The 24,216-nt window shown below is 40.5% G+C and overlaps 2 protein-coding genes across 7 annotated transcripts in view; both read right to left on the bottom strand.

The window, feature by feature from the left end:
* The window catches only part of ccser1 (coiled-coil serine-rich protein 1), a 116,709-nt gene extending 105,360 nt beyond the window's left edge, over positions 1-11,349 (bottom strand). The window contains exons 1-4 of the mRNA XM_058636342.1: positions 11,143-11,349; positions 3,341-4,362; positions 2,240-2,660; positions 138-322 (exon numbers count right to left, since the gene is read on the bottom strand). Of these exons, the coding sequence (XP_058492325.1) occupies positions 138-322; positions 2,240-2,660; positions 3,341-4,336 (1,602 nt within the window). The 5' untranslated portion in view covers positions 4,337-4,362; positions 11,143-11,349. The remainder of the gene's footprint in view (positions 1-137; positions 323-2,239; positions 2,661-3,340; positions 4,363-11,142) is intronic.
* Positions 11,350-12,953: 1,604 nt separating this feature from the next.
* trim36 (tripartite motif containing 36) overlaps positions 12,954-24,216 on the bottom strand; it is a 30,975-nt gene continuing 19,712 nt past the window's right edge. For all 6 annotated transcript variants that reach the window (XM_058635923.1, XM_058635918.1, XM_058635921.1 and 3 more), the window contains 6 exons: positions 23,019-23,140; positions 19,135-19,252; positions 18,836-19,041; positions 17,176-17,359; positions 16,665-16,778; positions 12,954-15,986 (listed from right to left, as the gene is read on the bottom strand). In XM_058635923.1, the coding sequence (XP_058491906.1) occupies positions 15,614-15,986; positions 16,665-16,778; positions 17,176-17,359; positions 18,836-19,041; positions 19,135-19,252; positions 23,019-23,140 (1,117 nt within the window). In that variant the 3' untranslated portion in view covers positions 12,954-15,613. The remainder of the gene's footprint in view (positions 15,987-16,664; positions 16,779-17,175; positions 17,360-18,835; positions 19,042-19,134; positions 19,253-23,018; positions 23,141-24,216) is intronic.

Here is a 24,216-nt window from a genome sequence, read left to right as displayed (position 1 = left end):
TCGAGGTGATCAAAGCTGCCCAGAAACATATTCGTATTTGCCCCGTCTAGAGGACTTGCCTGTGTGAAAAGATTCTGTACGAATAACGGATGTATAAATTACGAAAGTCACAAAAAAAATTCAACCTCAAGACGTACCAGACTCCCCAGCTTAGACGACGAAGAGTTGTGTCTGTGTTTGAGCAGACCGCATCCCTCCACGCCCGGGGCATCTCTGTGGTTTCCATGGATACGAGGCCCACCTGCCCCCTCAGACGAGGAGCGAAGACGCCTTTCCATCCGCATCACCTCATGGTAGGGACTGACACTGCTACACACAGAGGCTGGAGTGCGAAAGAAAAAAAAAGAAAAAGAGAAACGATAAAGTTATGTTTTTACACATGAAAATATTTCATTACATTAACAATAGGTTAACAATAGGTTCTAAGGAATATACTTTTTTTATTTTCACAAAACACATTTGCAAAGCAGCTGTTATTCAAACAACATATGCGAGGATATTCACTTTACCTTTTATGAAGCCTTTCAAGCAAAATGCTTTTGTAAACCACGAAACTGAGGACTCTGAACATTTAGGGACAAGATTACAGAATATGTACGGGTATGTGAATGTCTTGTCTTGTCTTTATTCTTGTTTAATTACTCTATATACTCACAAAATTATAAAACTGCATTTGTTGTTTTATGAAGTTTTTACAGGCCTAATGTAGGAAATTGTACTGTATGCATTATTAATGTTTTTACATTAATTACTTTATTTATCCAATCCAATTTTATTTATAAAGCACTTTTACAAGCAACACTCAAATCCATAAAACACATAAAACACATGCAAACCTCAAACTAAAAGCAACTGACTCACTACATAATCTTGGCTGTTACCCCTCAAGAAAACATTGTGTCCTGTGGTTCACAAAATGTGAATAAATGTGCTCATGTGGTTTCTTATAAGTGAGCAAATAAAGATAAAAGCAAATGAAATAAAAAAAGCATTCACACAGACACATCATCACCACTGCACAGCAAGACAAGTCTGTGTCGCTGATGAGATAAAACACCTGGTCAGCCATTTTCAAGGAGCCGTCATCACAAAGGGAACGTCAAACATGTATGAAAGCCAAGTTTATGTCCGCCTGCGTATCAATGATCAAGCAGCATCTGCCTGCTTCTGTTCCGTGGCTCCTGCTGCACACGTGCATAAGGCCGGGTTCACACTGGGTCTTGAGAGATTATTTTCCCTTTTTAGAAAAAGAACCCGCACCTATATTTCAAGTGTGAGTTAAATGTGGCCCACAGCAAAAATAGACCACAGTTTCCTCCATCTGTCACATATGTCATAAACACAACACGTTCTGTTCTTGTTTCAAAGTAAAAGCACAACCTAGCAGAACATTTAAGTTCCCTGGGTCCATTCTTAATTAACAAAGCTTTTAGCATGTAGCACGGCCTTGCACGGTACAGCTCGACTCTATTAGCAATAGTACATGGTACTTTTTTAGTACCTGCTCTGGTGAGGTTCTAAGCAAGCTGAGCCGATACTAAATGTGATGTTGACAGACTGCCGGCCACTGATTGGCAGAGAGTGTCGTCACAGTAAGAGTGATGACTGCGACGTCCGACACAGGAATCACAGGATCCGAACAATGCTGAACTGTAGATCGGTAAAGATCCCAAACATTTAGCAAGGACATTTCTAAAATGTTAATATTTAACAGAGGAGTCTGGTGTATTTAGCGACAGCACTGCCGGAAGCCGGCGACCGTGAGCCGCATCACAACCCCTTCTGCCGTGTTTTAATTCAGTGGCCGTGTCAGACAAGAGTCTGTGCTCCGGTCATGCAGGAAGTACTGAACTAATCTTTTTAATTAACTGATTCTAATGATGCAGTACACTGAAATGAAATGCTCGTCACTAGTTTGTGTTTGTGTCGCATATAAAACAACGTCACAGCATTTTCATGCAGCTTTGCATTGAGGAGGTACTGTAGTAATGGAAAATGACCCAAACTGTGTAGAGTTGAGCCATGCCATACTATAAACTGTATTTAGTGTATTTAGAGTACAGAGGAGTATTTAGAATATTTTCTAAGTATGTTCCATGTCAGACATAGCAGAAGCTGCACAGCAGCTCAGCAGCAGAAACACACTCCACACCCATTCAGCATAAACCTGGCACAAGTGTCTGAGGCTTTGCATGTAAATCTGTGATTGACCTGCTTGTGTTTACATTCAGTGTCATACCTGCATGTGGTTTCCTCAGGTGAGATGATCTAGGTTCATGGCAGCCGCAGAAGCTTCCTCTTTCTTGCATGGAGAGTGTTTTTCTTGCCCTTCTGTCCGGTTGTTCTGGGTTGGAGTGACAACCCTCACTTCGTACCACACATGCCTCGCTCTCACTTGTGGTCTCTGCGAGGTGACCCGCCTTCCTCTCCTTCACCACCTCCTTCTGCTCATCTGCTACTGACACCTCTTCCTTTGCTTCCTTTCGCTCCTCCTCCCTCTCCTTCCTCTCTTCCAGTGATTGTTCCAGCAGAGGTAGGCAGGTTACAGCTGTCTCTGGCTCTGAGAGGGAAATGGCAGTCTCATAATCTGTGTTGTTGGCTGTGCTGGTGTCGAGAAGTAAGGGTTTTTCAGGGCTGGACTGCGCTGGATCGACAAAAATCTGAGGAAACAAAAACAAGTTGTTAAGTAGTTGGAAAAAAAGCCTCTTCTGGGCCAAATAGGGACAGCTCATTTCATTAAATAGGTTTATATTTGTGTTTAAACAGCACAATTATACTGCATTTCATCTTCAATAGTCTAAGTTTGTTTGCAACCGTTAAACTGAGTCCATTTTTCCTTTCTAGAGTTCCCTCCTCTACTAGGAAATAAAACAGAATGAATTATTTGACGTTAGTCTGAGCTTAAAGGTGGGGAATATGGAGGGCAGTGTGCAGACACGTGTAAAGTCTTTTCAATAAATGCTCCATGCTCAGTACTCAATTTTTATGCTACATTTCACAGATTCCCCACAGTAGTCACAAATATTCTTTTTTTTTAAATGGTTTTTGTTCTTGACATCTAAAAGGTGATTTGATGGTGATTTTGTCTATCGCTGAAAGGCAAGTATTACAATTTTCAGTTTGTATATTCAACATAATATAGAACGTTTTTGGTTGTGAACTATACAAATATATCAAAATCTGAATAAAATCAAGTATTCTAATCTGAAATATAATGTATACGTATCTACACTGACTGGTTTATGCAACTTCAAAGCACCTTATTATTCACATAGACAACATTTTGAAAATGCTGACTCAGCATTCCGAACTAAAAGGGTAAAAAAGATAGGAACACTACCTGAGAGGTAGAGATGACTGTGCTGCAGTTCTCTGGAGCAGGTGGAAGGTCAGGTGGAGCCGTGTCAGTAGTTGGTCCTGGCAGAGGCTGAGACTCACACTCAGGAGCAGCAGGAGATCTGGGGCTGGGTGCTGGCAGAGCGTCCGCCTCAGATACAGAATCCTCCGTGATGGGTATGAACTCTGAAGGTGTGATGGCCGTGGTTCGGTCCTCTGATATCAAAGGGGACTGGAGAGAGCTCTCACCACCGCCACCTATCAGCTCACCTGGCCATGACCCGGGAGTAAGCTCTCCAGCCCCCGGTGTGATGGTGGTGGAGCTTGGAGGTTCCAGATTCACCTCTGGAGGTCTGTGGTGATCCGAAGTGCGGGAGAAGCGGTGGTGAGCCGAGAAGGATTTCGGCAGCAGCTGCTTCTTTTGGCGTGACGACTTCTTGTTGTTAGTACCAGCGCTGTAGTCATCAAGGAACCCAGAGTCATCACCCTCATTTGCCCCCGAGCCAGTGATGCAATTTATGAACACATTGCGATTGGTTGTGGAGGTGGAAGAGGAAGTTTTATCAAAGTCCTCAGTCTGGGAACGAGAGATTTTCTTTTGCCTGTGGCTGCCAAACCCAAACGAGTGGCGAGACTTGGAGCGTCCGCCACCGTCACTGAACCCTGTTGACCCCGACGCTGGTATGGTCTGCTGGTTATTTCCATTAGCGTCAGTGTCCTGTGTCACAGAAGGTGTGAGGTTTAAGTTGACTGGCTGGACACGCGGATCACTGTTTCGCTTAGCTGTGAAACTGAGAGATGGAGTGCGGAACAGACTCCGCCGTTTCCCGGTGCTGCCGGAACTGGAGTTTGTGCTGGAGGGCGAAGAAGTGTGGACGCCATTCCCCACTCCGCCTGAAGACGGAGAGGAGGGGAGAGAGTCCTGCCTCTTGCTGCTGCTGCGGCGGAAGATTGGCAGGCGGGACACAAGTGTGGAGCGACGGGAGCTGGATTCACCCATTGAGAAGCTTCAGGCAGTGGGGAACTCTGAGGGAAAAACAGACATACATATAAATTAAATGGAAATTAAAAAAAAAAAAAAAACTTTATTAGTATTAAATTGTGATGAACTGTGATATTCATGTTTTTGGCCATGCAACAGAGTGTGGCACACAATTATAATCCGAGAAATTTTCCATTAATCTTTTTGACTTGGAAATGTATTTAAGATAATGTCCAACATGATGTGATCAAGAGTCACGTATTATCTTTCCCACAGTACAAAACCCAAAAATATGACCTATAGAGTGAAAGGATTGTGAAAATGTGCCAATCATCACACTAAAGAGGCTGGAACCATAGAGAAGATACCTTTTTGTTGAAATAAACAAATTTAATTATTCACTTAGCAACTGCATCTTTAGCCTGCAGATCTTTCAATGGCATGCTTTTAATGCACATGTAAACAAAAACAGTTCACCCTGCTGCTGAGAGAATCCCTGAGAGGTCTGCATGATCAAAGATTTTCAGAAAACAACCTCCTAAAAATATATATATTTATATACAAAAAGCAGAAACCTATATTAATTCTTATAATAAAGAAGCCAAGATGGTGTGCAGTTCTGGTCCAGCCATACATGATAAGAAAGAACGATAAGATGTGCAGACAGAGAGAGAGAAACAAGCCGAATGTGTTCACTTGGCTAATATTTGACTAAAACATTGTCAATGACACACAGTTAATATATAATGACCATATATATAGTTCAGTCAATTTCTAATGTAAAGGAAGATTGTGCATACCTGTGATTAATGCAGTTCTAAAGCCTGGAGGGTTGACTTCCCTTTCACATGCCACATTGTACAATTACACCTTTGTCTGACAGCTAAATCATAAGAAGACAGAACTGACCCACAGGGAGAGACTAACCGAGAGAGCAAATGAAAGTGAGTTACAGAGAGTGAAATGTCAATCAGACTCACCGCAACAGAGTTACAGTGTGCAGTAAGGAAGGACAGCCTCTGATAGAGTTCCACTCTATGTTGTGAAGAACATAGAGCTGCAACTAGGGATTCTTTTTTTATAATCGATAAATCTTTATTTTCTCAATGAATCGAGTATTTGATTGGTCCAGAAAATGTGGAAAAACATTGTCGGTTTGCCCACGAACAAAATTGTTTCCATTTTAATGATCTCTCTGTCAAATAGAGCAATGAAAGTAGAAAACATTCCAATTTAAGAAGCTGAGAAATCAGAAAGCTTGTTCTAATTATTAAAAAAAACCTCTAAAACCAAATGACCAATTGTCAAAATAGTTGACGATTAACTGAGTAATCGGATGAATCGAATAATCCTTGCAGCCCTAAACATTTGTCTGTTTATTGGTGAAATAGGTTTTTTAAGTGGGGCACATTTTAAAAGATTACAATGGAATGAAAATGAAAAATTCAGGGGAACCACTGATGTCCAAGAGTCACTGAGGCATGTCGAGCCTTAATTTCCTTGTGTGGCTGAGCCGCATTAGCAATATTAACAAGCTGCCCTCTCACCTGCACTGTCCGTCTTTGAGAATGGTCTACGTTGACAGGCAGCAGGTTTGTGTCTTCAGTAATTTTACTAAACATCAAATAAACAGAGCCACAGCAGCAAAACTCTGACGGTAAGCAAGCTTCTCAGTAACTGCACTGCAGAGTTAATGCCTCACAGATTGCATGAGTTGACCAAAGTTCCACACATTGAGTCACAGGTCATAGGGAGACATTCATTTTGATGAATACTCACGTTTTCATTGTTTTCTGCGATTAATAGGCCTTAGAGCGACTGTGTGGTCCTTGTAATACTGATGAAGCCGCCTCTGTGAGGCTTTCTGAAGAGTCTGGCTTTTGATCTCTGTCTAATAAGCTTACATTAACACTCTTTACTGAAGTGGATTATGAGCGTGTCACCTCCTTGATCAAGTCCTCAATACACAGTGATGTACTTCCTGTTTTCATATCGAGTTACCTCAGTCGAAGACAGGGCAAAGTAGTAACATTTATGGTAGTATCATAGAAAACACGCAACGCAGAGTGCAGCTATAATATTCTCCGTTTCTTCGGGATCACTGCGTAAAATGACATACTAGGGCTGAAAATAATAATCTCATAAATAAATAATATTTTCAGAATAAAAGCCCACAAGTTTCCATTCACTGCACAGCCCGATGACGTACACATGAACAACCTTGTAAAACACATGTGAGACTTGCTTTTAAGACAAGCCAGCTGCAGTAATGCTGTTTACTTTTCACACTACAACACAGCCATTCCACCAGCTCATGGTTCTCTGATCTGGCTCATGCAGACGGTACAATCATCAGCCAACTAATTCAATAGAAATTAAAACCGATTGAGAACACCACTGCTATTTATCTAACCTGATAAACCAGGGCCAGTGAAACTCTTTCAAAAGCATAACAGTGTCAGACTGTCCCGAGTTCTGCAAATGCAAGAACATTATACACTCTTGTTTTTCTAACTGAGCAATTATTATCTTGTGAACAACTGAATTTGGAATATGCTACTAACTGTACAAACAGCCAAGTGCAAACATGCCATCCTACATCCATTAAGGTATAAAGTACAGGCTACTTCCCCATGTACTCAGTCCAGACTAAAGCTTAAAACAAGAGGTAAAAGAAGAAGCAGCACTAAAGATGTCGTTTACATGCTCTCAGCTCATTATCTGAACATGAAGTAAAACTGCGTTTGTAAGAGAAGCTCACCCTCACCTCAGTTCCTCTTCCATTTGATCCATACTGAAGTTGATTATGTTCCTCTAGTGAACATCACATTCTCTCACAGAGTCTCACTGGCCTGCATTGGAATCAGGACCTATAAATTAGGTGTATACATTGGACCATATAAAGATTTTTAGCTTTGTTTTTGGAAACTGCAGGATTTATTTTCTGGGTAGGGCTGAAAAATGAATCGAATTTTTATCGAATTCGCAATACAGCCTACAGCAATTTTGCCAAAATGTGCGTAAAAATATAATTTTAGATTAATGATTGTCTTGATCTATACACATCTTGTTCTACAGACTCCATGGAACATCTTTGTTTCTCACAGATCTGCACAAATATCACACAGAAATCATTTTAAATGGTTTTTTCGAATGAAAATGAGAATAATTATGTAAAAATCACAATTCCCTAACTGCAATTATTTACAAATATGTAAAATCGTATTTCTAGGTAAAGCAAAATTGTGCCAAGACACCCTGACAGACCTTGAAAAAGTTTTGGCAATGTTTTAACGGCCATGAAGACACATTAAAAGAATTCTTTTTAAATGGTCAAACAGCAGCTTATCCATCTTTGCAGACCAGCGGTTTATGGTCTGAGAAATAACACAAAAGACTTTCCTTCAGAAACACAAAATAGTGCTGTGCCATCCTATTCGTCTACCCCCACTTTTTAGTTTAAAAATAGGAAAGTAATGGATATTCCTGAAACAAACAAAACATAAAGTATGCTGGTAATGCTGTGTTTTGAAATCAATAGCTCTAGGGAGTTCAGAGGCAGCCCCCTGCCATGCTCCTAATGATCACACCATATGCCAAATAAACCAGCATAGCTTGGGTTCCTTTATTTCTGCAGTGCTGTGTAGTTTCTGTTATCATATACACACACCCTACAGCTGCATTCTAAAATATTTATACAGAGTAATATACCAATGGGCCAGTGTGTGAGTCCAGCCTCAGAACAACTTCACACTGATACATGATAATCTGTCAGTTTGACAGGATAAAAGATAAAGGGTGTGTGTGCGGTGTGCATAACTGGGTGTTTCCTATAAAACTGGTTCTTATGACATGCATTTATTACCAAATTAACCACTCATTACAAGCAAACAAAGCGTAATCGTTTTTATGGGCAAGAAGCGAACCACAAAACAACACTGTACTGCTAACTGAAAACTAAAATAATAAAAACAGATTTCTTTACTGAAGCTTCCACAGTGGCCTGGTTGCAGATTCAGTTTCTTGAGATCACATTAAACACAAGGAACTGTCAATAAATCCAAAGACTTTAGAGACGGTGAGCATTTTCACAGAGAAATCCTGATCTAATGTCATCAAAACAACGTGTCCTCTGTAGTGAGACATAGATGTACTGTTAGTCAAAAAACTTAGTTAGAAATGTATGCACAAACAATGGTAATGTGGATATTATTCCAAAACAAAACTGCTCCTGTAACATTTAGAAATCAAGGGAAATGTTTTCCAGTTCAGGAAAAAAAAACATAAACAGCATGTTACAATACAGACTTAAAAAGAATGATGCCATTTGTTGTTAATACGGGTACACACATCATTGACATAATGTATTTCCTAGCCCCTTACCCTAACCTTAACCATCACAACTAAGTGCCTAACCTTAACCCTTCCCCTAATCTCAACCAAAGTCTAATCCAAACCTAAAAAGAGGTCTTAACCCTGAAAAAGCACTTTAAAGTTGTGGGGCCCAGACAAAATGTCCCCACGAAAATAGGTTTTTACAAAGATATAAATACAAGTGTACACACGCGCACATACATAAGTGTGTTAAATCTGTATTTTTTTTGTTTTCTGAGATAAAAATAAAGTTTGCACTTATAATGACATTTCCTGAAGGTCATTGAACACCTCTTGATGTTTAGTGAGGATAGAGGGTTGTCAATCAACTAAGGGCCCTGTGTGTTTCCTGTTTTGTATACAACAGGTCTTTATAGGAGCCATCATCTATGGACAAGGCCAGTTGCATCAAGTTTCATCTACTTATGCAAACTTTAGGAGAGTCTAAAATACGGACATATACAACTTCCATCCATCTATCCATCTTCTACCGCTTTATCCTCCACATGAGGGTCGCAGGGGGGCACTGGAGCCAATACCAACTGACGTAGAGCTAAAGGCGGGGTACACCCTGGACAGGTCGCCATTCCATCACAGAGCCACATAGAGACAAACAATCAATAACAACTTCTGGAATGAAAACAACTGTGCCAATAGAAACACCTGCTACTAGCAATGGAGCCACTGCTGTTAACAGCACTAGCCACAATCCTGCACTAAATGACGCTCCTTCTGTCTGGGTTTGCAGGGGTGTGTTTATTAAAGACATTTTTAAATTTATATTTACAGCTCCAATCTGGACCTTCTGTTGCTGCCCAACAAAATCTAAGTAATTAGTTTACTGAGTAATTACACTGCCGGCACCTTTGCATTACAAATGCCTAAGACTAGGGCCGAAACGTAAACAATCTTTTTCTTTGTTTCAAAAACTTCTCCGTAAACACAGCATGATTTCAGGGAATGTCCACATGTGTGCTGTGTGCACACTTTTTTTTGTTAAATAAAGCTCTATTCCAACGTGTATACATTGCACAGTGTATACAATCACAGAAGCATAAGAGTTAATGAACCAAGCCGGGGAAAAAGAAGGAAATAAAGGAAAGTGAATAAAAGTGATCATAAAACGAACAGACCAAACAATCTCCAAAGACAAGAGGAGGGTGACGACCGCAACAATAAACAATAAAGATAGCGGCATTGAATGCCCGGACAAGACAGAGGTGATGATGACATTGTTTGCCAAAAGTATTATTGGTTGTCTACACAAAATGCAAGGGTGACATTTTGAGATTACAAAAATAAAGTTTCTGTGTGGATGAAACGCTAATATGAGAATACAAAAAAACTTTTCTCGTGGACAGCCGACACTACAGTTTTAAGATCATATTTTTCGCACTGATGAATATGTCACTGGGCCACAGAGTTGGTGTAGTGGTTATCACCTTTGCCTTTGCAGCAAGATGACCAAGGGACAAGGGCCTTTCTGCATGGAGTTTCCATGTTCTCCCCATGTGTGCGTGGGTTTTCACAATCCAAAAACTTGCAGATTTGCTAAATTGGACACTCTGAATTGACTGTAGGTAAGCATGAGTGGTTGTTTGTCTCTATGTGGTCCTCTGATGAACTGGCCCCCACAGCCCTCATGTGGAGGATAAAGCGGTAGAAGAAGAGTGAGTGAGTTGTACTTGATATTGAAGACATTATATTCTGCAATATCCATTATGACTATATCACTGCCCAGCCCTGCATTCATTTATATCTTAAAGTTGCACTACAGTTTTGAATTGTTGACATAAGTGAATCGAATGGTCAGACACGAAAAGGTGATATCTTATACATCTAAATATTTATCTGTTTTTTTTTGTTTGTTTTATACTTGTTTTATACCAGTCTGGGTGTCAAGAGCTATTGGACAATGTGAATTTCACCCATGGGGGATCAATAAAGTGTCTGCCTGTCTGTCTGCCTGCCTGTCTATCATCACCGATCAAAATCACAACAAACAATGGGCCTTAGCGTGACGTTACTGTGTGGTTATAGTACAAACAGCAGTGTTAACACTCGGCCTGACTGCGTTTAATTGTGTGCACAAGTAAACCACAGTTTGTTGTCAGGTTATAACGTTTGAATGAGATGAAATGCAGAGGTGTGAATGCCTGCAGCAGCAGCAGCGGGACACGAACACCAGCAACTGTCAAACACAGGAGCAGAGCCTCGAAGCCCGGCGAAGCTGACCGCAGCCTAGCTAGCTGTTGAACCGTACACTGACACTCTCACACTGCGTGGAAACCCCGGCGCTACAGCGGCCACTGCGACATTTTTCCCGGTTTTACACTGCGATGTATCGCTAGGAGAGAGAGAGCCTCAGAGGTCACCGCAGACCTGAGGGTTGAGCTCCAGCCGGGAGCAGGCTAACGAACACCGCCGTCCGACAACAACGTTCACGTTACCTTCAACGAATCCCAGCGAGGCCGCCGCTCAGGGCAGAGACAGCTGAATATGTCCGGTGTGTGTGGTCATACGTGCTGTTATCACCCACACGAGGGTTTCTGTGGCTGAGGTAGCACCTCTTCTGTGGCACTGACGGTAATATTACACCTCAGTGACGTGGAGACTCTTTTCCTCCTTCGTCTCTTCCGCGTTGCATCGACAGGCCGCGCCGTGACGTCGCTGCTGCTACTTCTCCTCCTCCTCCTCCGCCTCCTCCTCCTCTCACAGCTCAGCATCCCTCAGCAGGTGCATTGCATTTTACCATCCTCTCTCTCACATATGTTTAATACATTTCAATTTAAAGGTCTAGTACCAGGGTTCTCAAACTGTGGTGTGTGTACCACCAGTGGTACGGGAGCTTCCTCCTGTTGGTACTTGGAGGAATATCAGAAATACTGTTCTACTCTACTATAACAGGGATTTTGATCGGAGTGCATAGAAAATTAAACAAATAACTAAATAATAATAATAAATTAAATAATCATCATTATACCAGTGTCTGAAGAATGTATGGAGCCCCAGACATGACATAGGGGGAAGAACGCAGGAGCTCACAACCAACAGCATCCTTTCTGGTATGTGAAGGCCACCGTAGTCACCTGACGCAATTGAGAAAGGAAGGATTGAGTGAAGGAGTCCTTAATTTCTTGACTTCTGCAGTCTCACCATAAGATATCACCAATTCCTAAAACACTGGACCTTTCAGCAAACATTGGAAATGAGTTTACCAAGATATCGAGATCGCTCGGCTCACCACAGAAGAAGGGCAAATACAAGATACATACACTTCTCGTCTGCCATTTCTGAATGTTTTCTATGAAATACAGAAGCTGGTGTGACATTTCAGTTGTGATTTCTAAATGTCGTTCTCTATTTGCAAAAACTCTTTCCATTGCACTTTTTCCCATTTAACTTTTATTGATACACCAGCTTTTCCATCTCCCTCAAGTGTATAAAACCTTTATGTAATATTTAAAGATTTTTTTCTTTTTCCATTTAGGTTTTTTTATGTTCAAATTGAAAACGTGCATAAATACATGCCAACGGAAACCAGAGACCAGAGAACAATTTACACATTGTTTGGTTGTGACTGGAGACAGTAGAGTAAACATTTTGTTGTCCCATAAATAAAAGCCCAAATGAAAAAATCAATACCAGTTGGTTGAATATGAAATGCTGTCAGGCATCTGTATTAAAGTAAATAAGTCAAACAGTTGATATGCCATATCATAGCACAGCTTCAGCACTGTTGTGCTTATATATCATATAACATATATATCATATAACCTCTGAAAATATTCAAAATATGGCAAACAAGATTTCATTTCAACTGTTGTAGTAAATCAAATTCTTATTTTCTCACTCACCTCCAAACAAGAGCTGAGCATTTTCTACACACTGTAAGTAACACATGAGCTGTAAGAACCACATAAACCTCTACTTCAAAAAATATAGACATCTATATTGTGCTTAAAATGGACTTGGGGCCCCCACAAGCTCATAATACCAAAGCAGTGGCCATTATATCTGCTTTTCATGCCGATATAATCGTTTTGACACTCGGCACGTTTTTTGTGGTGTTAAATTTACACCCCATCTTACACCAAGTAGTCCCATTTTGTCAGTTTTAAGAAGCTTTTAGCAGTGTGGTACCCAGGATTGGGCCCTGGGTAAGTGCCCACTTTGCCTACACTGCCTCAACACCAACAGTCTGTTTGTCCGTAACGCAGCTGTGTTAAAACCAGAAATGAATAATATTAAAGAGACGTGAGAGTTTTGAAAACACGCCAGTTTTATTTGAGGACATTCCCACACAGAAAAATTAGTACAGCATTTCCAGGAATCGGAGCAAACTAGAGCATTTCCATCTTTACATACTACACGCACAGAAGTCTACCATTTACACACCACATCCAATCAATCAGGAGAGAACGAAAACTGACAAAATGCACTAATTTAAAGCTCTGGAAAAAAAAAAAAAAATCTACCGTTACTGAGAACAAAGGAAGACAAATCAAGTAGTGTTTAAAAGTCTAATTGAAAACCACAAACGATTATCAGTGCAAATAGTTTTGGCAGGCAAATGCCTGTCTACACCCTTTTCCTCTGTTTCTACAGCCTCTTTGATAATATTGCACACACACACATACATTTACTATAGACTGGCGCAGAGCCACATAGTTGCTGACATGCTACAGATTTTTAAAAGTGCTAGCTTGGATTTAGTTTGTCGGCAAGCCTGCAAAATAGTTGATCGTAAATCTATGACTGATGAAAAGCAGTTGAGATTACAAGCCTTTAAATGTGTTCTGTAACTACATGTAACATGTGCTCTTTACCCCATGTGGAACAAACTAAGAAAAACCTTTGTCAGGAGTACATTCTGTAAGCATTGGGGTGAAAATAACACGCAGCAACACGTTAGACAAAATATACACACTGCCACAAAAAACCCAGTACGTCACGTTTTCTCCAGTTAAATACAAGAACGTGTATTTATGGAGCGTTTTTAACCAAAAACAAAAATAACCGTTCCAAGACCCCATAAACAAACAAAATACTTAATCCCACTATGCAAACCACTGCCACAAAAAAGGAGGAAAAGATTGTTAGTACCCTTTGAAAAACACTCCCTTGACAAGAGGCAAAATCTGCTTACAGTACTTTCCACCAACAGTGATACACATCTCGACATCAACCTAATGAACATGAATATTGAAGATGTACTTTATTTCGCTAAAATATTATATACTTTGGATTAATATGTACATGTAAGTTAAAAAACATTTTTGAAAAGGATCAGCTTATGATTTGATATTAAAGCGAAAGGCAGAAATATTGAACTTGGGACTATTACAGACAAAGCCGCAAATCAAATCAAACTTCTGAGAGGAAAGGTACAGTAGTTAAGGTTTTCCAGGCCTGACAGATAGAGGTAGGTAGTATTGGGGCCCCGATCAGGACCAGAAACCTGAGAAAACACATGCACACCACTTACCCTAACCTTCCAGAAATGAAAACATACACGTGAATGTACACGTAAACCACTATGCAGGCACGTATACGTCAATACAAAAACAAAGTGTGGTTGCCAAGTGAATAGTGAGTCTGTTTAGTGAAACCTCTATATCCAAGCTGCTTTAGTCAAAGCCAAACTCACCAGCAAGATGCACTTAGTGTGTCTGCACTGCAAATGGACCGAAGATACAGCGAACAGTGTGTTGTGGTAGCACTTTTTGTAAGAACCTGAACAGTTTAAAAGGCTGTGTGTTACATTTTAAATCAGCACCAGAGCCAACAAGATTTGGATGTCATTAACTTTGCAGCCGTCAACGCGCTGTTGACCACAAGTACACAATATTCCGGTACCTGCTGGTTTTAATGATGTTAAAAAAAAAATTAAGAAAATCACATTCAGTGCAACCGATACCATAAGAGTGCAAACGGCAAAAGGCTTGTAAATCCAAAGTCGCTGCTCGAGGATTCATGTTCATGCTCGTGATGGTGAACACTTCACATAGTGTGACATCAGTGAGACGCTAAAAAGGTAGTGACCTTATATGTGATGGGTGTAAAGGTGATCGAGTGTGAGGCATCCATCGTCCTGTTGTGCAAAAACTGCTGAACATAATTGTGACAAGAAGGAAAAGTAGTGTTATGTGATAAAGTCAAGAGTGAATTTGAAATCATAACAAATAACCCCTTTAAACGTTGACACCAGTGTCTAATCAAACTATACAAGTCACACAGTAAATGTGCTGCTAATTATTTCTATGACGCTTGTGCAGCGACACCAGAACATACCAAGTGACCAACTAAAAAAAAAGGCAGAAAGGCACTCGCTGTAAAAAGTAGCTACAAGGCTCCCTCAGGTCCACAAGGATCATCACATGTAAACATATGCTGCTACGCTCAGACTAAGAATATAGAAATGCGCTTGAGGAACCATTACTTACTAATTTATACATACCATCAACATAAACCTGGCAAAAGACTAGTGTGAGCTCAAATGTTGTTTTAGGTTAAAACCAAAGATTCTTAAAGTGGTTGCAGACTAACATTGTAACCAACTCCACCACATCTAAAAACCAACCACTGACAGATACAGAGACTTTGGTATGTAGAGAGGACCTTTCCCATTTATACCAACTTCTCAAGACCATTGTATGTGGACACTGATACTCTGTGTCGACCATATTATATGTGGGTCATACATTTAAAATGCCATGGCTGAACAGTCTAAATAAAACAGGCAGAGATCACACGTTCACATTAAGGACCAAAGGCCCTGGATCGCATCTGCTTCATCTGACCTTCAAATAAATGAGTTGGACATTAATCAGTCATCAACAAAACCTGCTCTTCCGAGAACATGCCAAACATTAAACTGATTCAGGTCTTAAAGCGTCAACAGTGCTCCCTATCCCCTCCTCAGAAGGTCAGTTTCTTCGCAGCGATGAACTCCTCCAGTTGAACCTTGCCGCTGCCCATGAGGCCAAAGGCTGGATACATGGTCCCCGAACAATCCACCTGCCTCTCGTAAAGGCACCTCATGGTGTCGGCGTCGTAGAAATACACGCGGCACGCCTCGTAGTCGAGGCATATTCCCAGACGCTGCGGCATGGGAAGCACGCGATTGCCGGGGTCAGCGGCGGAAGATGCATTCGCTGATGAAACGGAGGACAGCGAAGACGACTTTGGGATGAAGAGTTTGCCCATGCCCAGGGTGAGGAGGGTGAAGGGCTGGGAGAGCTCGTAGCACGTGTCCTCACTGCCACTGTCGTGCCCACTATCGTGGTCGTATCTGGTGAATGACGGAGAAGGACGGTGTGGATGGAGACACAGACACAAGTTTGTTACTGTTTGTATGAAATGTCAAGAGTATTTTGAGATTTTGGCAAACATTGTTAATTATAAATGTGAAAGTGAAACTTCAGTAGAAGCAAGTTTAAACCACTGGAGACAGTTACGAGATTTATTCTCGGCTGATAAGTACAAAGCAAATAGCAAAATATAACAAGAGCAAAAGAAAAGTCTCCTCTAAACCTTTCTTTGCTCCTTCCTATGTTTATTTAAAAATATTCCTATAAGTATTTAAATTAAAAAGACACTTGCCTTGGCATTTCCCTTGGAGGGATACTTAAACTTTTAATAACTGAAAGTTGCCTAAGGTTCATTAACCCTGCATGTATTATGTAACTACAGCAGACTAACAATATATTTGTTTAAATAATGTGTTGTTTGACATGTTTTTACAAGAGCAGGTCCAGTGAGGAAAGCAGGCCTCGTCTGTGAGTAAGCTCTTGAGAGGTTTATGCAGGTCCTCTTACATCACAGGATTACGAGAGACTCAAACCCACTTATTGCTGTAATGAGATTGTTTACGTCCGTGCTGCACTTGTGTACATTTCCCTACATGTCTATTTATTACACACAAATTATAAAGGATAACCTTGCGTTATGAATATAGACGTGCCGTTACCTTGGGCTGCTAGTGTCTCTGGGATTGTGAAACCATTCGAGCAGCTTCGAGTCAGAGGCCACTCCAACTTTAACCAAGTAGGAGTACGGTTCCACCTTGAATGACCAATAGTGTCTGCAGAAGAGAAAAGGACAAATTGCGTCTTTTAATGCTGAACTTAAGATTATAAATGATCTATTCAGTTCCATGATACTCATTTTCTGACAAACCCTCAAACATCCTTGGTGCCAAATTCTCCTCATTAGTAAATAGTGAAAAACGACTGGAGCCATGACGGTAGTAAATGACACTTTAATAATTCTACTGGTCTCTCTTTAATATTTTATATTATCATTAAGTATAACGAGCACGGCAAGCTGTGTTCCGGACTGTATTTTGTCATTTTTGACATGACGAGGGCATCTCATTCCTTTTAGTTTTTTGCTTTTGAGAACATGAGTAACATCTGCTGTTGGATACAACTTCATTGAAAAAAAAAAAAAGTTCTCATGTTAGTCAGTTATTGACATACCTTCCCTGAGAAATCCCCGTGTCCCCGATTATGTAGTCGAGACCGATATAACTGCCCGTCTGCACGCGCTCAGCTGCGAGCAGGAAAGCCATGCCGGCGACACTCTCCACAGTGTCCCGCCGCTTGTTCAGGGCGAGCCGTTCTAAGTTGAAGCCACACTTGTCGCTGAACAGGAAACCAAAAGCTGTGTGTGAAGAGAAGCAAGGGGAGAGATGAAAACGGTTAAAGAAGAGCACTGATTTTGTTGAGCATGTACACAGACAATGTTTGTTCCCTGTTCAAGTCTGACATGGAGCAAGGGGCAGAGGCTGACACAAGAGGGTGCAATTGCACAATGTTAAAAAGCTACACAAAGACGTGCAGAGTATGTGCTGCCATCGTCACACCATGAAGAATAAAACGGTCCTCAATGGACCCTTATTTTTGTGTTGTTCTATAAATAGTTTATAGGCCAAAGGCTCCGATTTACATAATCCAGGTCACATAAAGCTGACATCTACACTCAGCCATCCCATGCAATCTGTTAATTTAAACGTGTAAACAAAATCCTCATACCAACTAGGGCATGATAATGAGAATAGTATACGGCCACCTCGAGGGTAAACAAGCAATGCTGGGGCTTTATGTGCAGCTTTACAGCAGGGAAAACACTGGCCCTGACAGTGATATCAGACTGGAGATGAATCCTCAAATCTAACGCAGGTCCATGTCTCTTTAGAAACCTTTGTTGTCTAAAACCACAACTGTGTCCCCCTCATACTCGTGCCATCAATACATGCACATTTTGTTATTTCACCGCAGCATGAAATTCCACCTCATTACAGACACACAGTGAATCCATCTGCTCAGTCTTACACGATCGAGAGAGCACAGGAATGTAGAAGGTCCAATCAAAACACAAACAGCACAGTCATGTTCGATCAGAGCGACTTGCCGTGAGTGCATGTGTGCAACGGGCTGATCTCAATGCAAACCCCCCACCATAACTGGGTAGTGACAATGCCACAAATGCCTGAGCAAACCATAAACATCTAAAATGAAAATGAATTTCACGACTGCTAGGCAGAAAATAAATTAAAAGTGATACGAAAAAAATATTTATAGTGAAATTCAGCAGATGGTTGGGGACGATGATTCTTTTTAATGAATGCCAGCAACAAATGTAACGGCAGGTTTCTTTATCTGAGCTCTCACACTATTCATCGCCCTCCAACCATGCAAACTCAGACAAAAGTCATTAGCATGGTGATCACTGAAACACTGTTTGTTTCATTACGTACAACAAATCACCATTAAACATTTAAAAAAAAACAGTGAAGCATATGAGATCTCATCGTCTTTCTAAGCAGGGACAAGTGCTTAACTCCTGCAGGTACTGTGAAATGTAGAGAGAGTGAGGAGCTCTGCTGCTCTCCATTCAGCAAAAAGAGGCCCAATAAAAGGGGCGGGTTCGTCAAAAGCAGTAGCTTAATGCAGCTATTGAGTTATTCACATGTTGTGGCTCGAAGAAAGCACTTGGTTTTAACCACTTTTTTCAGCCCCAGCAACTTCAAAATTGCTGCAACACATTTCTTCCTCCCTTTAACATCTCAAATGTAAGACTCAAAAGGACAGACAATGAACACATACCCATTATGGGGAAAACGTTCTGCAGGCTTACCGGGTGCAGGGGGTGTGTGGAGAGTCACTTCAGGGCTGTAGGGACTAAACATTGAGTTCCTGCAGCTTCGGACCCTGAAAGAGTACAAGGTGTTGGGCTCCAGGTCGCTCACAACAGTGCTGGGGCCATAGACCCTGTCTGTAGCCCTCCAGACACTACTATCGTCAACGTCCTCCTGGGATGGAGACGGGCTCGGGGCCCCGAGTCTGTAAAAAAAATGCAAATAATTCAGACTTTTCCACATCCACAACAGCTTTCCCGTTTTATCTACACAATGTCACGTCTTTGTTTGCACCCACCTGCGGTACTCGACCACATGGTGATCAGTTGGCAAGTGATCGTCAGAAAGCCTCCAGGAGATTGAGGCCTCATTATAGACTCTACTGTGGGACAGGTCAATCAACGGAGGGTCCGGAACTGGAGAGGGGAAACAAAGAGCATGAAGAACTAGAAACCAAAGATGCAAGAATAACAATTTTTTTTCCAGACAGAAAGAGTCAGACTTAAACATAAATGAAAAATACTGCAAACACAAGGAAAGTGCAGTAATGCAGCTTAATAAGCAAATGAGGCATTTTAAGTGTGGCAAAGATTAGATTTGTCAGGATCAGGACTATCCACTCAGGACAATGGACAAGACTGTCTTGCATAATGGAGCCTGTTAAGAGGTTTTCATAGACTCACTGCCAGGAAATGCACTTTAAAGCACCACCACCACCACCACCTAACACCCCCTTCTCCTCTTCTCTCCCACTTTCCCTTTCTCCCGTTCCACTTTTCAGCATATTTGTCTTCCCTTCTGTTGGTGGTTGTAAAATTTCATATGAGGCATCATTCGCTGACTTACATTTTTTTTATATATATATATATATTTTTTACACATATACTGTATATTTATCGCTTAAAGAATTCTTATTCGTTCTAAACTCTCCTTTATTGTGTTATTTTCAAATCCCCAATTCCTTCCAGCTCCAAAGCTCCTTTCATTTACTCATTTTCTACCCCTTGCTGACCAGAGCTTTGAGCCTCTCTGATTCACTCGGACTAATCCTGAGTCTATGTCCTCCGTTTCTCCCAGGAACGGCTCTCTTCTTGCAGCCATTGTGGTTGGTAGCGCACAATAATTTGCCAACTACATTACGTTTAACAGCAACAAAGAAAAGATGACCTTGTTCATTTCTGTTGTCATACCTAAACCCTGCAATTGCCATTGTTTCTTTTTAGGGAACTGAAAATAACTAGCTCCAAATTCCCTTTTATCTCTTATCCAGAGGGAACTGTCTCTTTTCTGAGTTATGACACTGAAGATTTTCAATCTTTTCATGTCAACATTTCTCCTACACCCTCATGTTACACACGTACTAAACAAAGAAAGCAATGAGTTAGAACTCTGGACTAATCTAAACTCAAATGATAACCAACACAATTCCCTATCTTATGTCTATTCCATCTCTTTTCAACAGTCTGACTAAAAAGCTGGGACCACATAAGGCAGTCAGTTATTCTGCACAGCAGGCTGGAATCCCCCACAGTATAAACAACAAAAAACAGCAATAATCCAGCACCAGTGCCACGTTACACTGACTGCAGTGTTTTTTTGTTTTTTTTTACTGTAAATGTGACAAACCTGGACCTTTTAACTTGATATGACCCTATAATCTGACATACGCTGTATCCTCCTGTACAAGTGGAAAACAGGCCGACCGCAGTGTTTTGCTGAACGTGACGTTTGAAGATGTCTCCATCTTAAAATTAACCACAAATGGACATTTACACTCAACAGCTCAGCCTTTCAAGAGAGAAGCAGAGCATGGGGTCAAAATCTGCTAACAAGGCCACAGCTGCATTAACATGGGAGAGCACAAGCACAGTGTTGTCCAAGAGAGGAGGGGGTCACTCAAAAAAACAGTCAATAAAAGTGAACACTTGCAGCTTTGTGTTTTAACAAGATGGATGACAAAACACTTTAAAAGTGGGAAGTAATTGGATTTCTATGACAAAGTATACAAATACAGCAACTGAGTAATAGACGATAACGAGTCAGTTCAGAAACCGGTTTCATTAAAGAAAACATCCTTATTAAAAAGATGAATGTGCTGTCATTCTCCGGTATAATGGATGTATCATAGTTTGGGGCACCATTGAAAAAACACTGTGGAGTGGGTTCTTTAACCTGCCAACTCTTCAATTAAATGACTGTGCAATAAAAATGCCCCCACTGCTTCTTTTCTCTGTAAACTTGGACTACGAGCATCATTAACTCGTACAGACCACTTAAATTAAAAACACACATCACTGTCACCCAACTGCTGCATGGAACACTTCCCCAAATATGATGCAGCACTGACTCCCTGCATACAACTTTTATATGAAATACCATTTCCTTCAGAATACATATTATGATAGAAGAAAAGAAAACATGACTATTTATACCCAACATAAGTAAATAATTTTATTGATAAATCAATTTCTTACCAAAGTCCCTTTTCTGATATTTCCCACCTCACTTATTATGTGCTGCCACTTTTTGCCCTGTGTCCACTGAACATATGATGCTGTGTGTAATTTTTATGCCCAAAAACATCTTCACAACTAGATAAATCATGCTTTAAAACTTTACTTTTGTGGATTCATGGTGGAACCCATTTCTATCCCTATGTAAATATCGAATGTTCCTGAAAACCATCAGCAGTACCACTGAAATTTGATCATCAACTGCAGCCTCTGAGATGACGCTCTAATCACTGAATTTTGACAAACCAACAGAAGGCTCTGCAGTCCGGCAACAAAAGGCACAAGCTCATGTTACAGTCAGCTTTGTTTGACGCCGACAGCAGAAACCGTCAGTTGTTTTCACTGCATCCACTTAAAAAAGGAGAATGGTTCTATGCCTCACCAGCATTCAACCTCTCAATAATTTGGGAAACTCTGGATCTTAACACTTGAAAATGATTGTCTTATCATTTGCACTGATAAACAATACCACACAACAACCCACTCTCCATCCCAGTCACTGAGACACATAATGTCACATTACATATGAACCACACAAACCAATATGTACATCAAGCTCTTCTCATGTGATTAGAGTAAGGACTTTGTGGTTGTCAGTCCATCTGTTGATTCCATTAAAAAAAAAAATCCAGGAATTATTTTCCTCCACTTTCTCTAAAATGGCGAGATTGAGCGTTCATCTTGTGTTACAATATGTACATTTCTCCAGAATTTGTTACATGCAATATGCAGACTCAAGTTCGTAAACATGTTAATCTTACAAAAGGTTTCACCGTGTTTTGCAATGCACACATCAGTCCAGTTTTATGAGTCATGTCAGAGATTATCACCTTCTAAGATACTGACTTTGCTTCTGATCTTTCAGTGACACTTATTGATTTTTCAGCAGACCTTTGATCTTTGATCATGTTTTATTGATTATTTGATCACCCGACAAACCTTTAAATGGACTCCTAAGGTTTACTTTTGGCCTCAACCTTATCAAACAGAGTAAAAGTACAATTATGTGAGATATTCTGTGGAATGTGCTTTATTTTAAAAAGAAAAAAAAAACCTGCATCCCCCTTTTCCCACTGGGAAACTTGTACCCGAGAGGTTGTTTTCACACCAAGTCTTTGTCAATCAGCAGATCAGAACAAAGCTTCACAGAGCAGTAAAATCCACTCTGACTAAATCCAGTCTGCCAACTGTTGATCCAATTTAGTTGCCCACAGACGATCACTGACCTTTTAACACAACACAGTTCACACTGCCATGCATGTGACAAACAGCCAATGACAATCTGTTTACTATGTCTATGTTGTTGCATGCAGTCACATTTTGCCACTGATCCAGAGGACACATGAACACTGTCTTTCATCTTCATAGAGAAGAATAATTGCAGAAAACACCACATTTTCCAGCAGGATGTTTCTTAAGAAAGGCATAATTGTGTGGAAACACATTAGTGGATGAATCATTGAGTACATAAAGTCGCCAAGCAGCAAACAAACATGTATTTATATTACATATTTTGTAAATCAAAACATCCCCAACCACATTCAAAATCTGATAAATCTGGTTTTGGTTGCTGGAAAAACAGGAAGCATAAAAATAAAAGTGAGCAAACTGGTGTTAAAAGTGTCCACTTTTATCTCACACCACTTGAGTGAAATAACACCAGTCTTACCTCCACCAAAGCACATCTCCTTGAGCAGAGTTTCCTCTTTAGACGTGTCCAACACAAACTCATCAAAGCAGGGGTCGGCTGCAGGGTGGAAGGTCCTCAGAGACTCTGTGGCCTTCTGGATCCTGAAAACACACAATGCAGACATAACATGAATAAACCATCATCACTGAAGGACGATTATAATTAGTGTAAGCCTACTTGTGTAGAACAAGGACACAAAACAGGACCCAACACCTTCTCAGTCTTATCAGGTATCTTCCCACATACTATTTTTCATTTAATTGCATCTATTTTTGCATCATCTTTCAGTGTTGAGGAGGATTAACAGGAGAAAAATGAGCACAGCCCTGTATCATGTTCATGAGTGAAAAGGTTCCCTGATTATCCAAAGCCGTTAATGGAGATCAATTACTTAGCTTAGGAGAGAGACAAAAAAAAAAGACACTGACTGGACACTGCAACTCATTTCCTTAATTCCTCTGTACACGTGGCTCTGTATGCGTCACACTCAAGCGTCTCAAACACATAATCACACTGATGCCGTCAACACTAAAATTAAAAACTGACCAAATCTAATTTGAAAATCCACTGGGGAACAGGAAGGGGTCACTGATGACGCATATAAACATAACATTTGTCATAACAGACTGATATTAAATAGTTACAATTAGTTTGTGTAATTTGTAATATATTCAAATTTGAGGTGATCACTGTCAAGCTTATTTATTGATTTGACCATTTAGAGTTGATTGCAGGAAGGAATTTAGTAGGTAAAAGCTGTGAAGAACAGCTTGGCTTAGCATTTTGTTAAAGTTGAAGCAGTAGTGATTACGCTGTGTAGGTGTATGTAGGTTCTATTATACTGAAACAACTGACCAATAGTTCCAGATTTTAAATGTTATTTCAAATAAATTAGAGGAATTGAAATATGACTACTTCTGGGTTTAAATAAATCACAAATTGTGCAAGTTTCTATTTGGACTATTGACGACAAGGGATGCAGGAAGATGGAGGCAGGTGATCTGCTGTGGCAACACATAAAGGAAGAAGATCCCCATAGAAACTATATAAATAGAATAAATGATCCCGTTTACAATATAATGTGTGATTTAAAGGCTCTCAGACTTGACATAAATATCTCAGAAATCATCTTAAAATACACTGAAATCAAAGCACTTGTTTAAGAGAGATGCTTATG

This window comes from Solea solea, chromosome 8 (assembly GCF_958295425.1).
Source record: "Solea solea chromosome 8, fSolSol10.1, whole genome shotgun sequence".
In the NCBI taxonomy this organism is placed as follows: domain Eukaryota; kingdom Metazoa; phylum Chordata; class Actinopteri; order Pleuronectiformes; family Soleidae; genus Solea; species Solea solea.
Note: the sequence above shows the minus strand (reverse complement) of the source record. Positions and strands in the feature narration are given on the sequence as shown.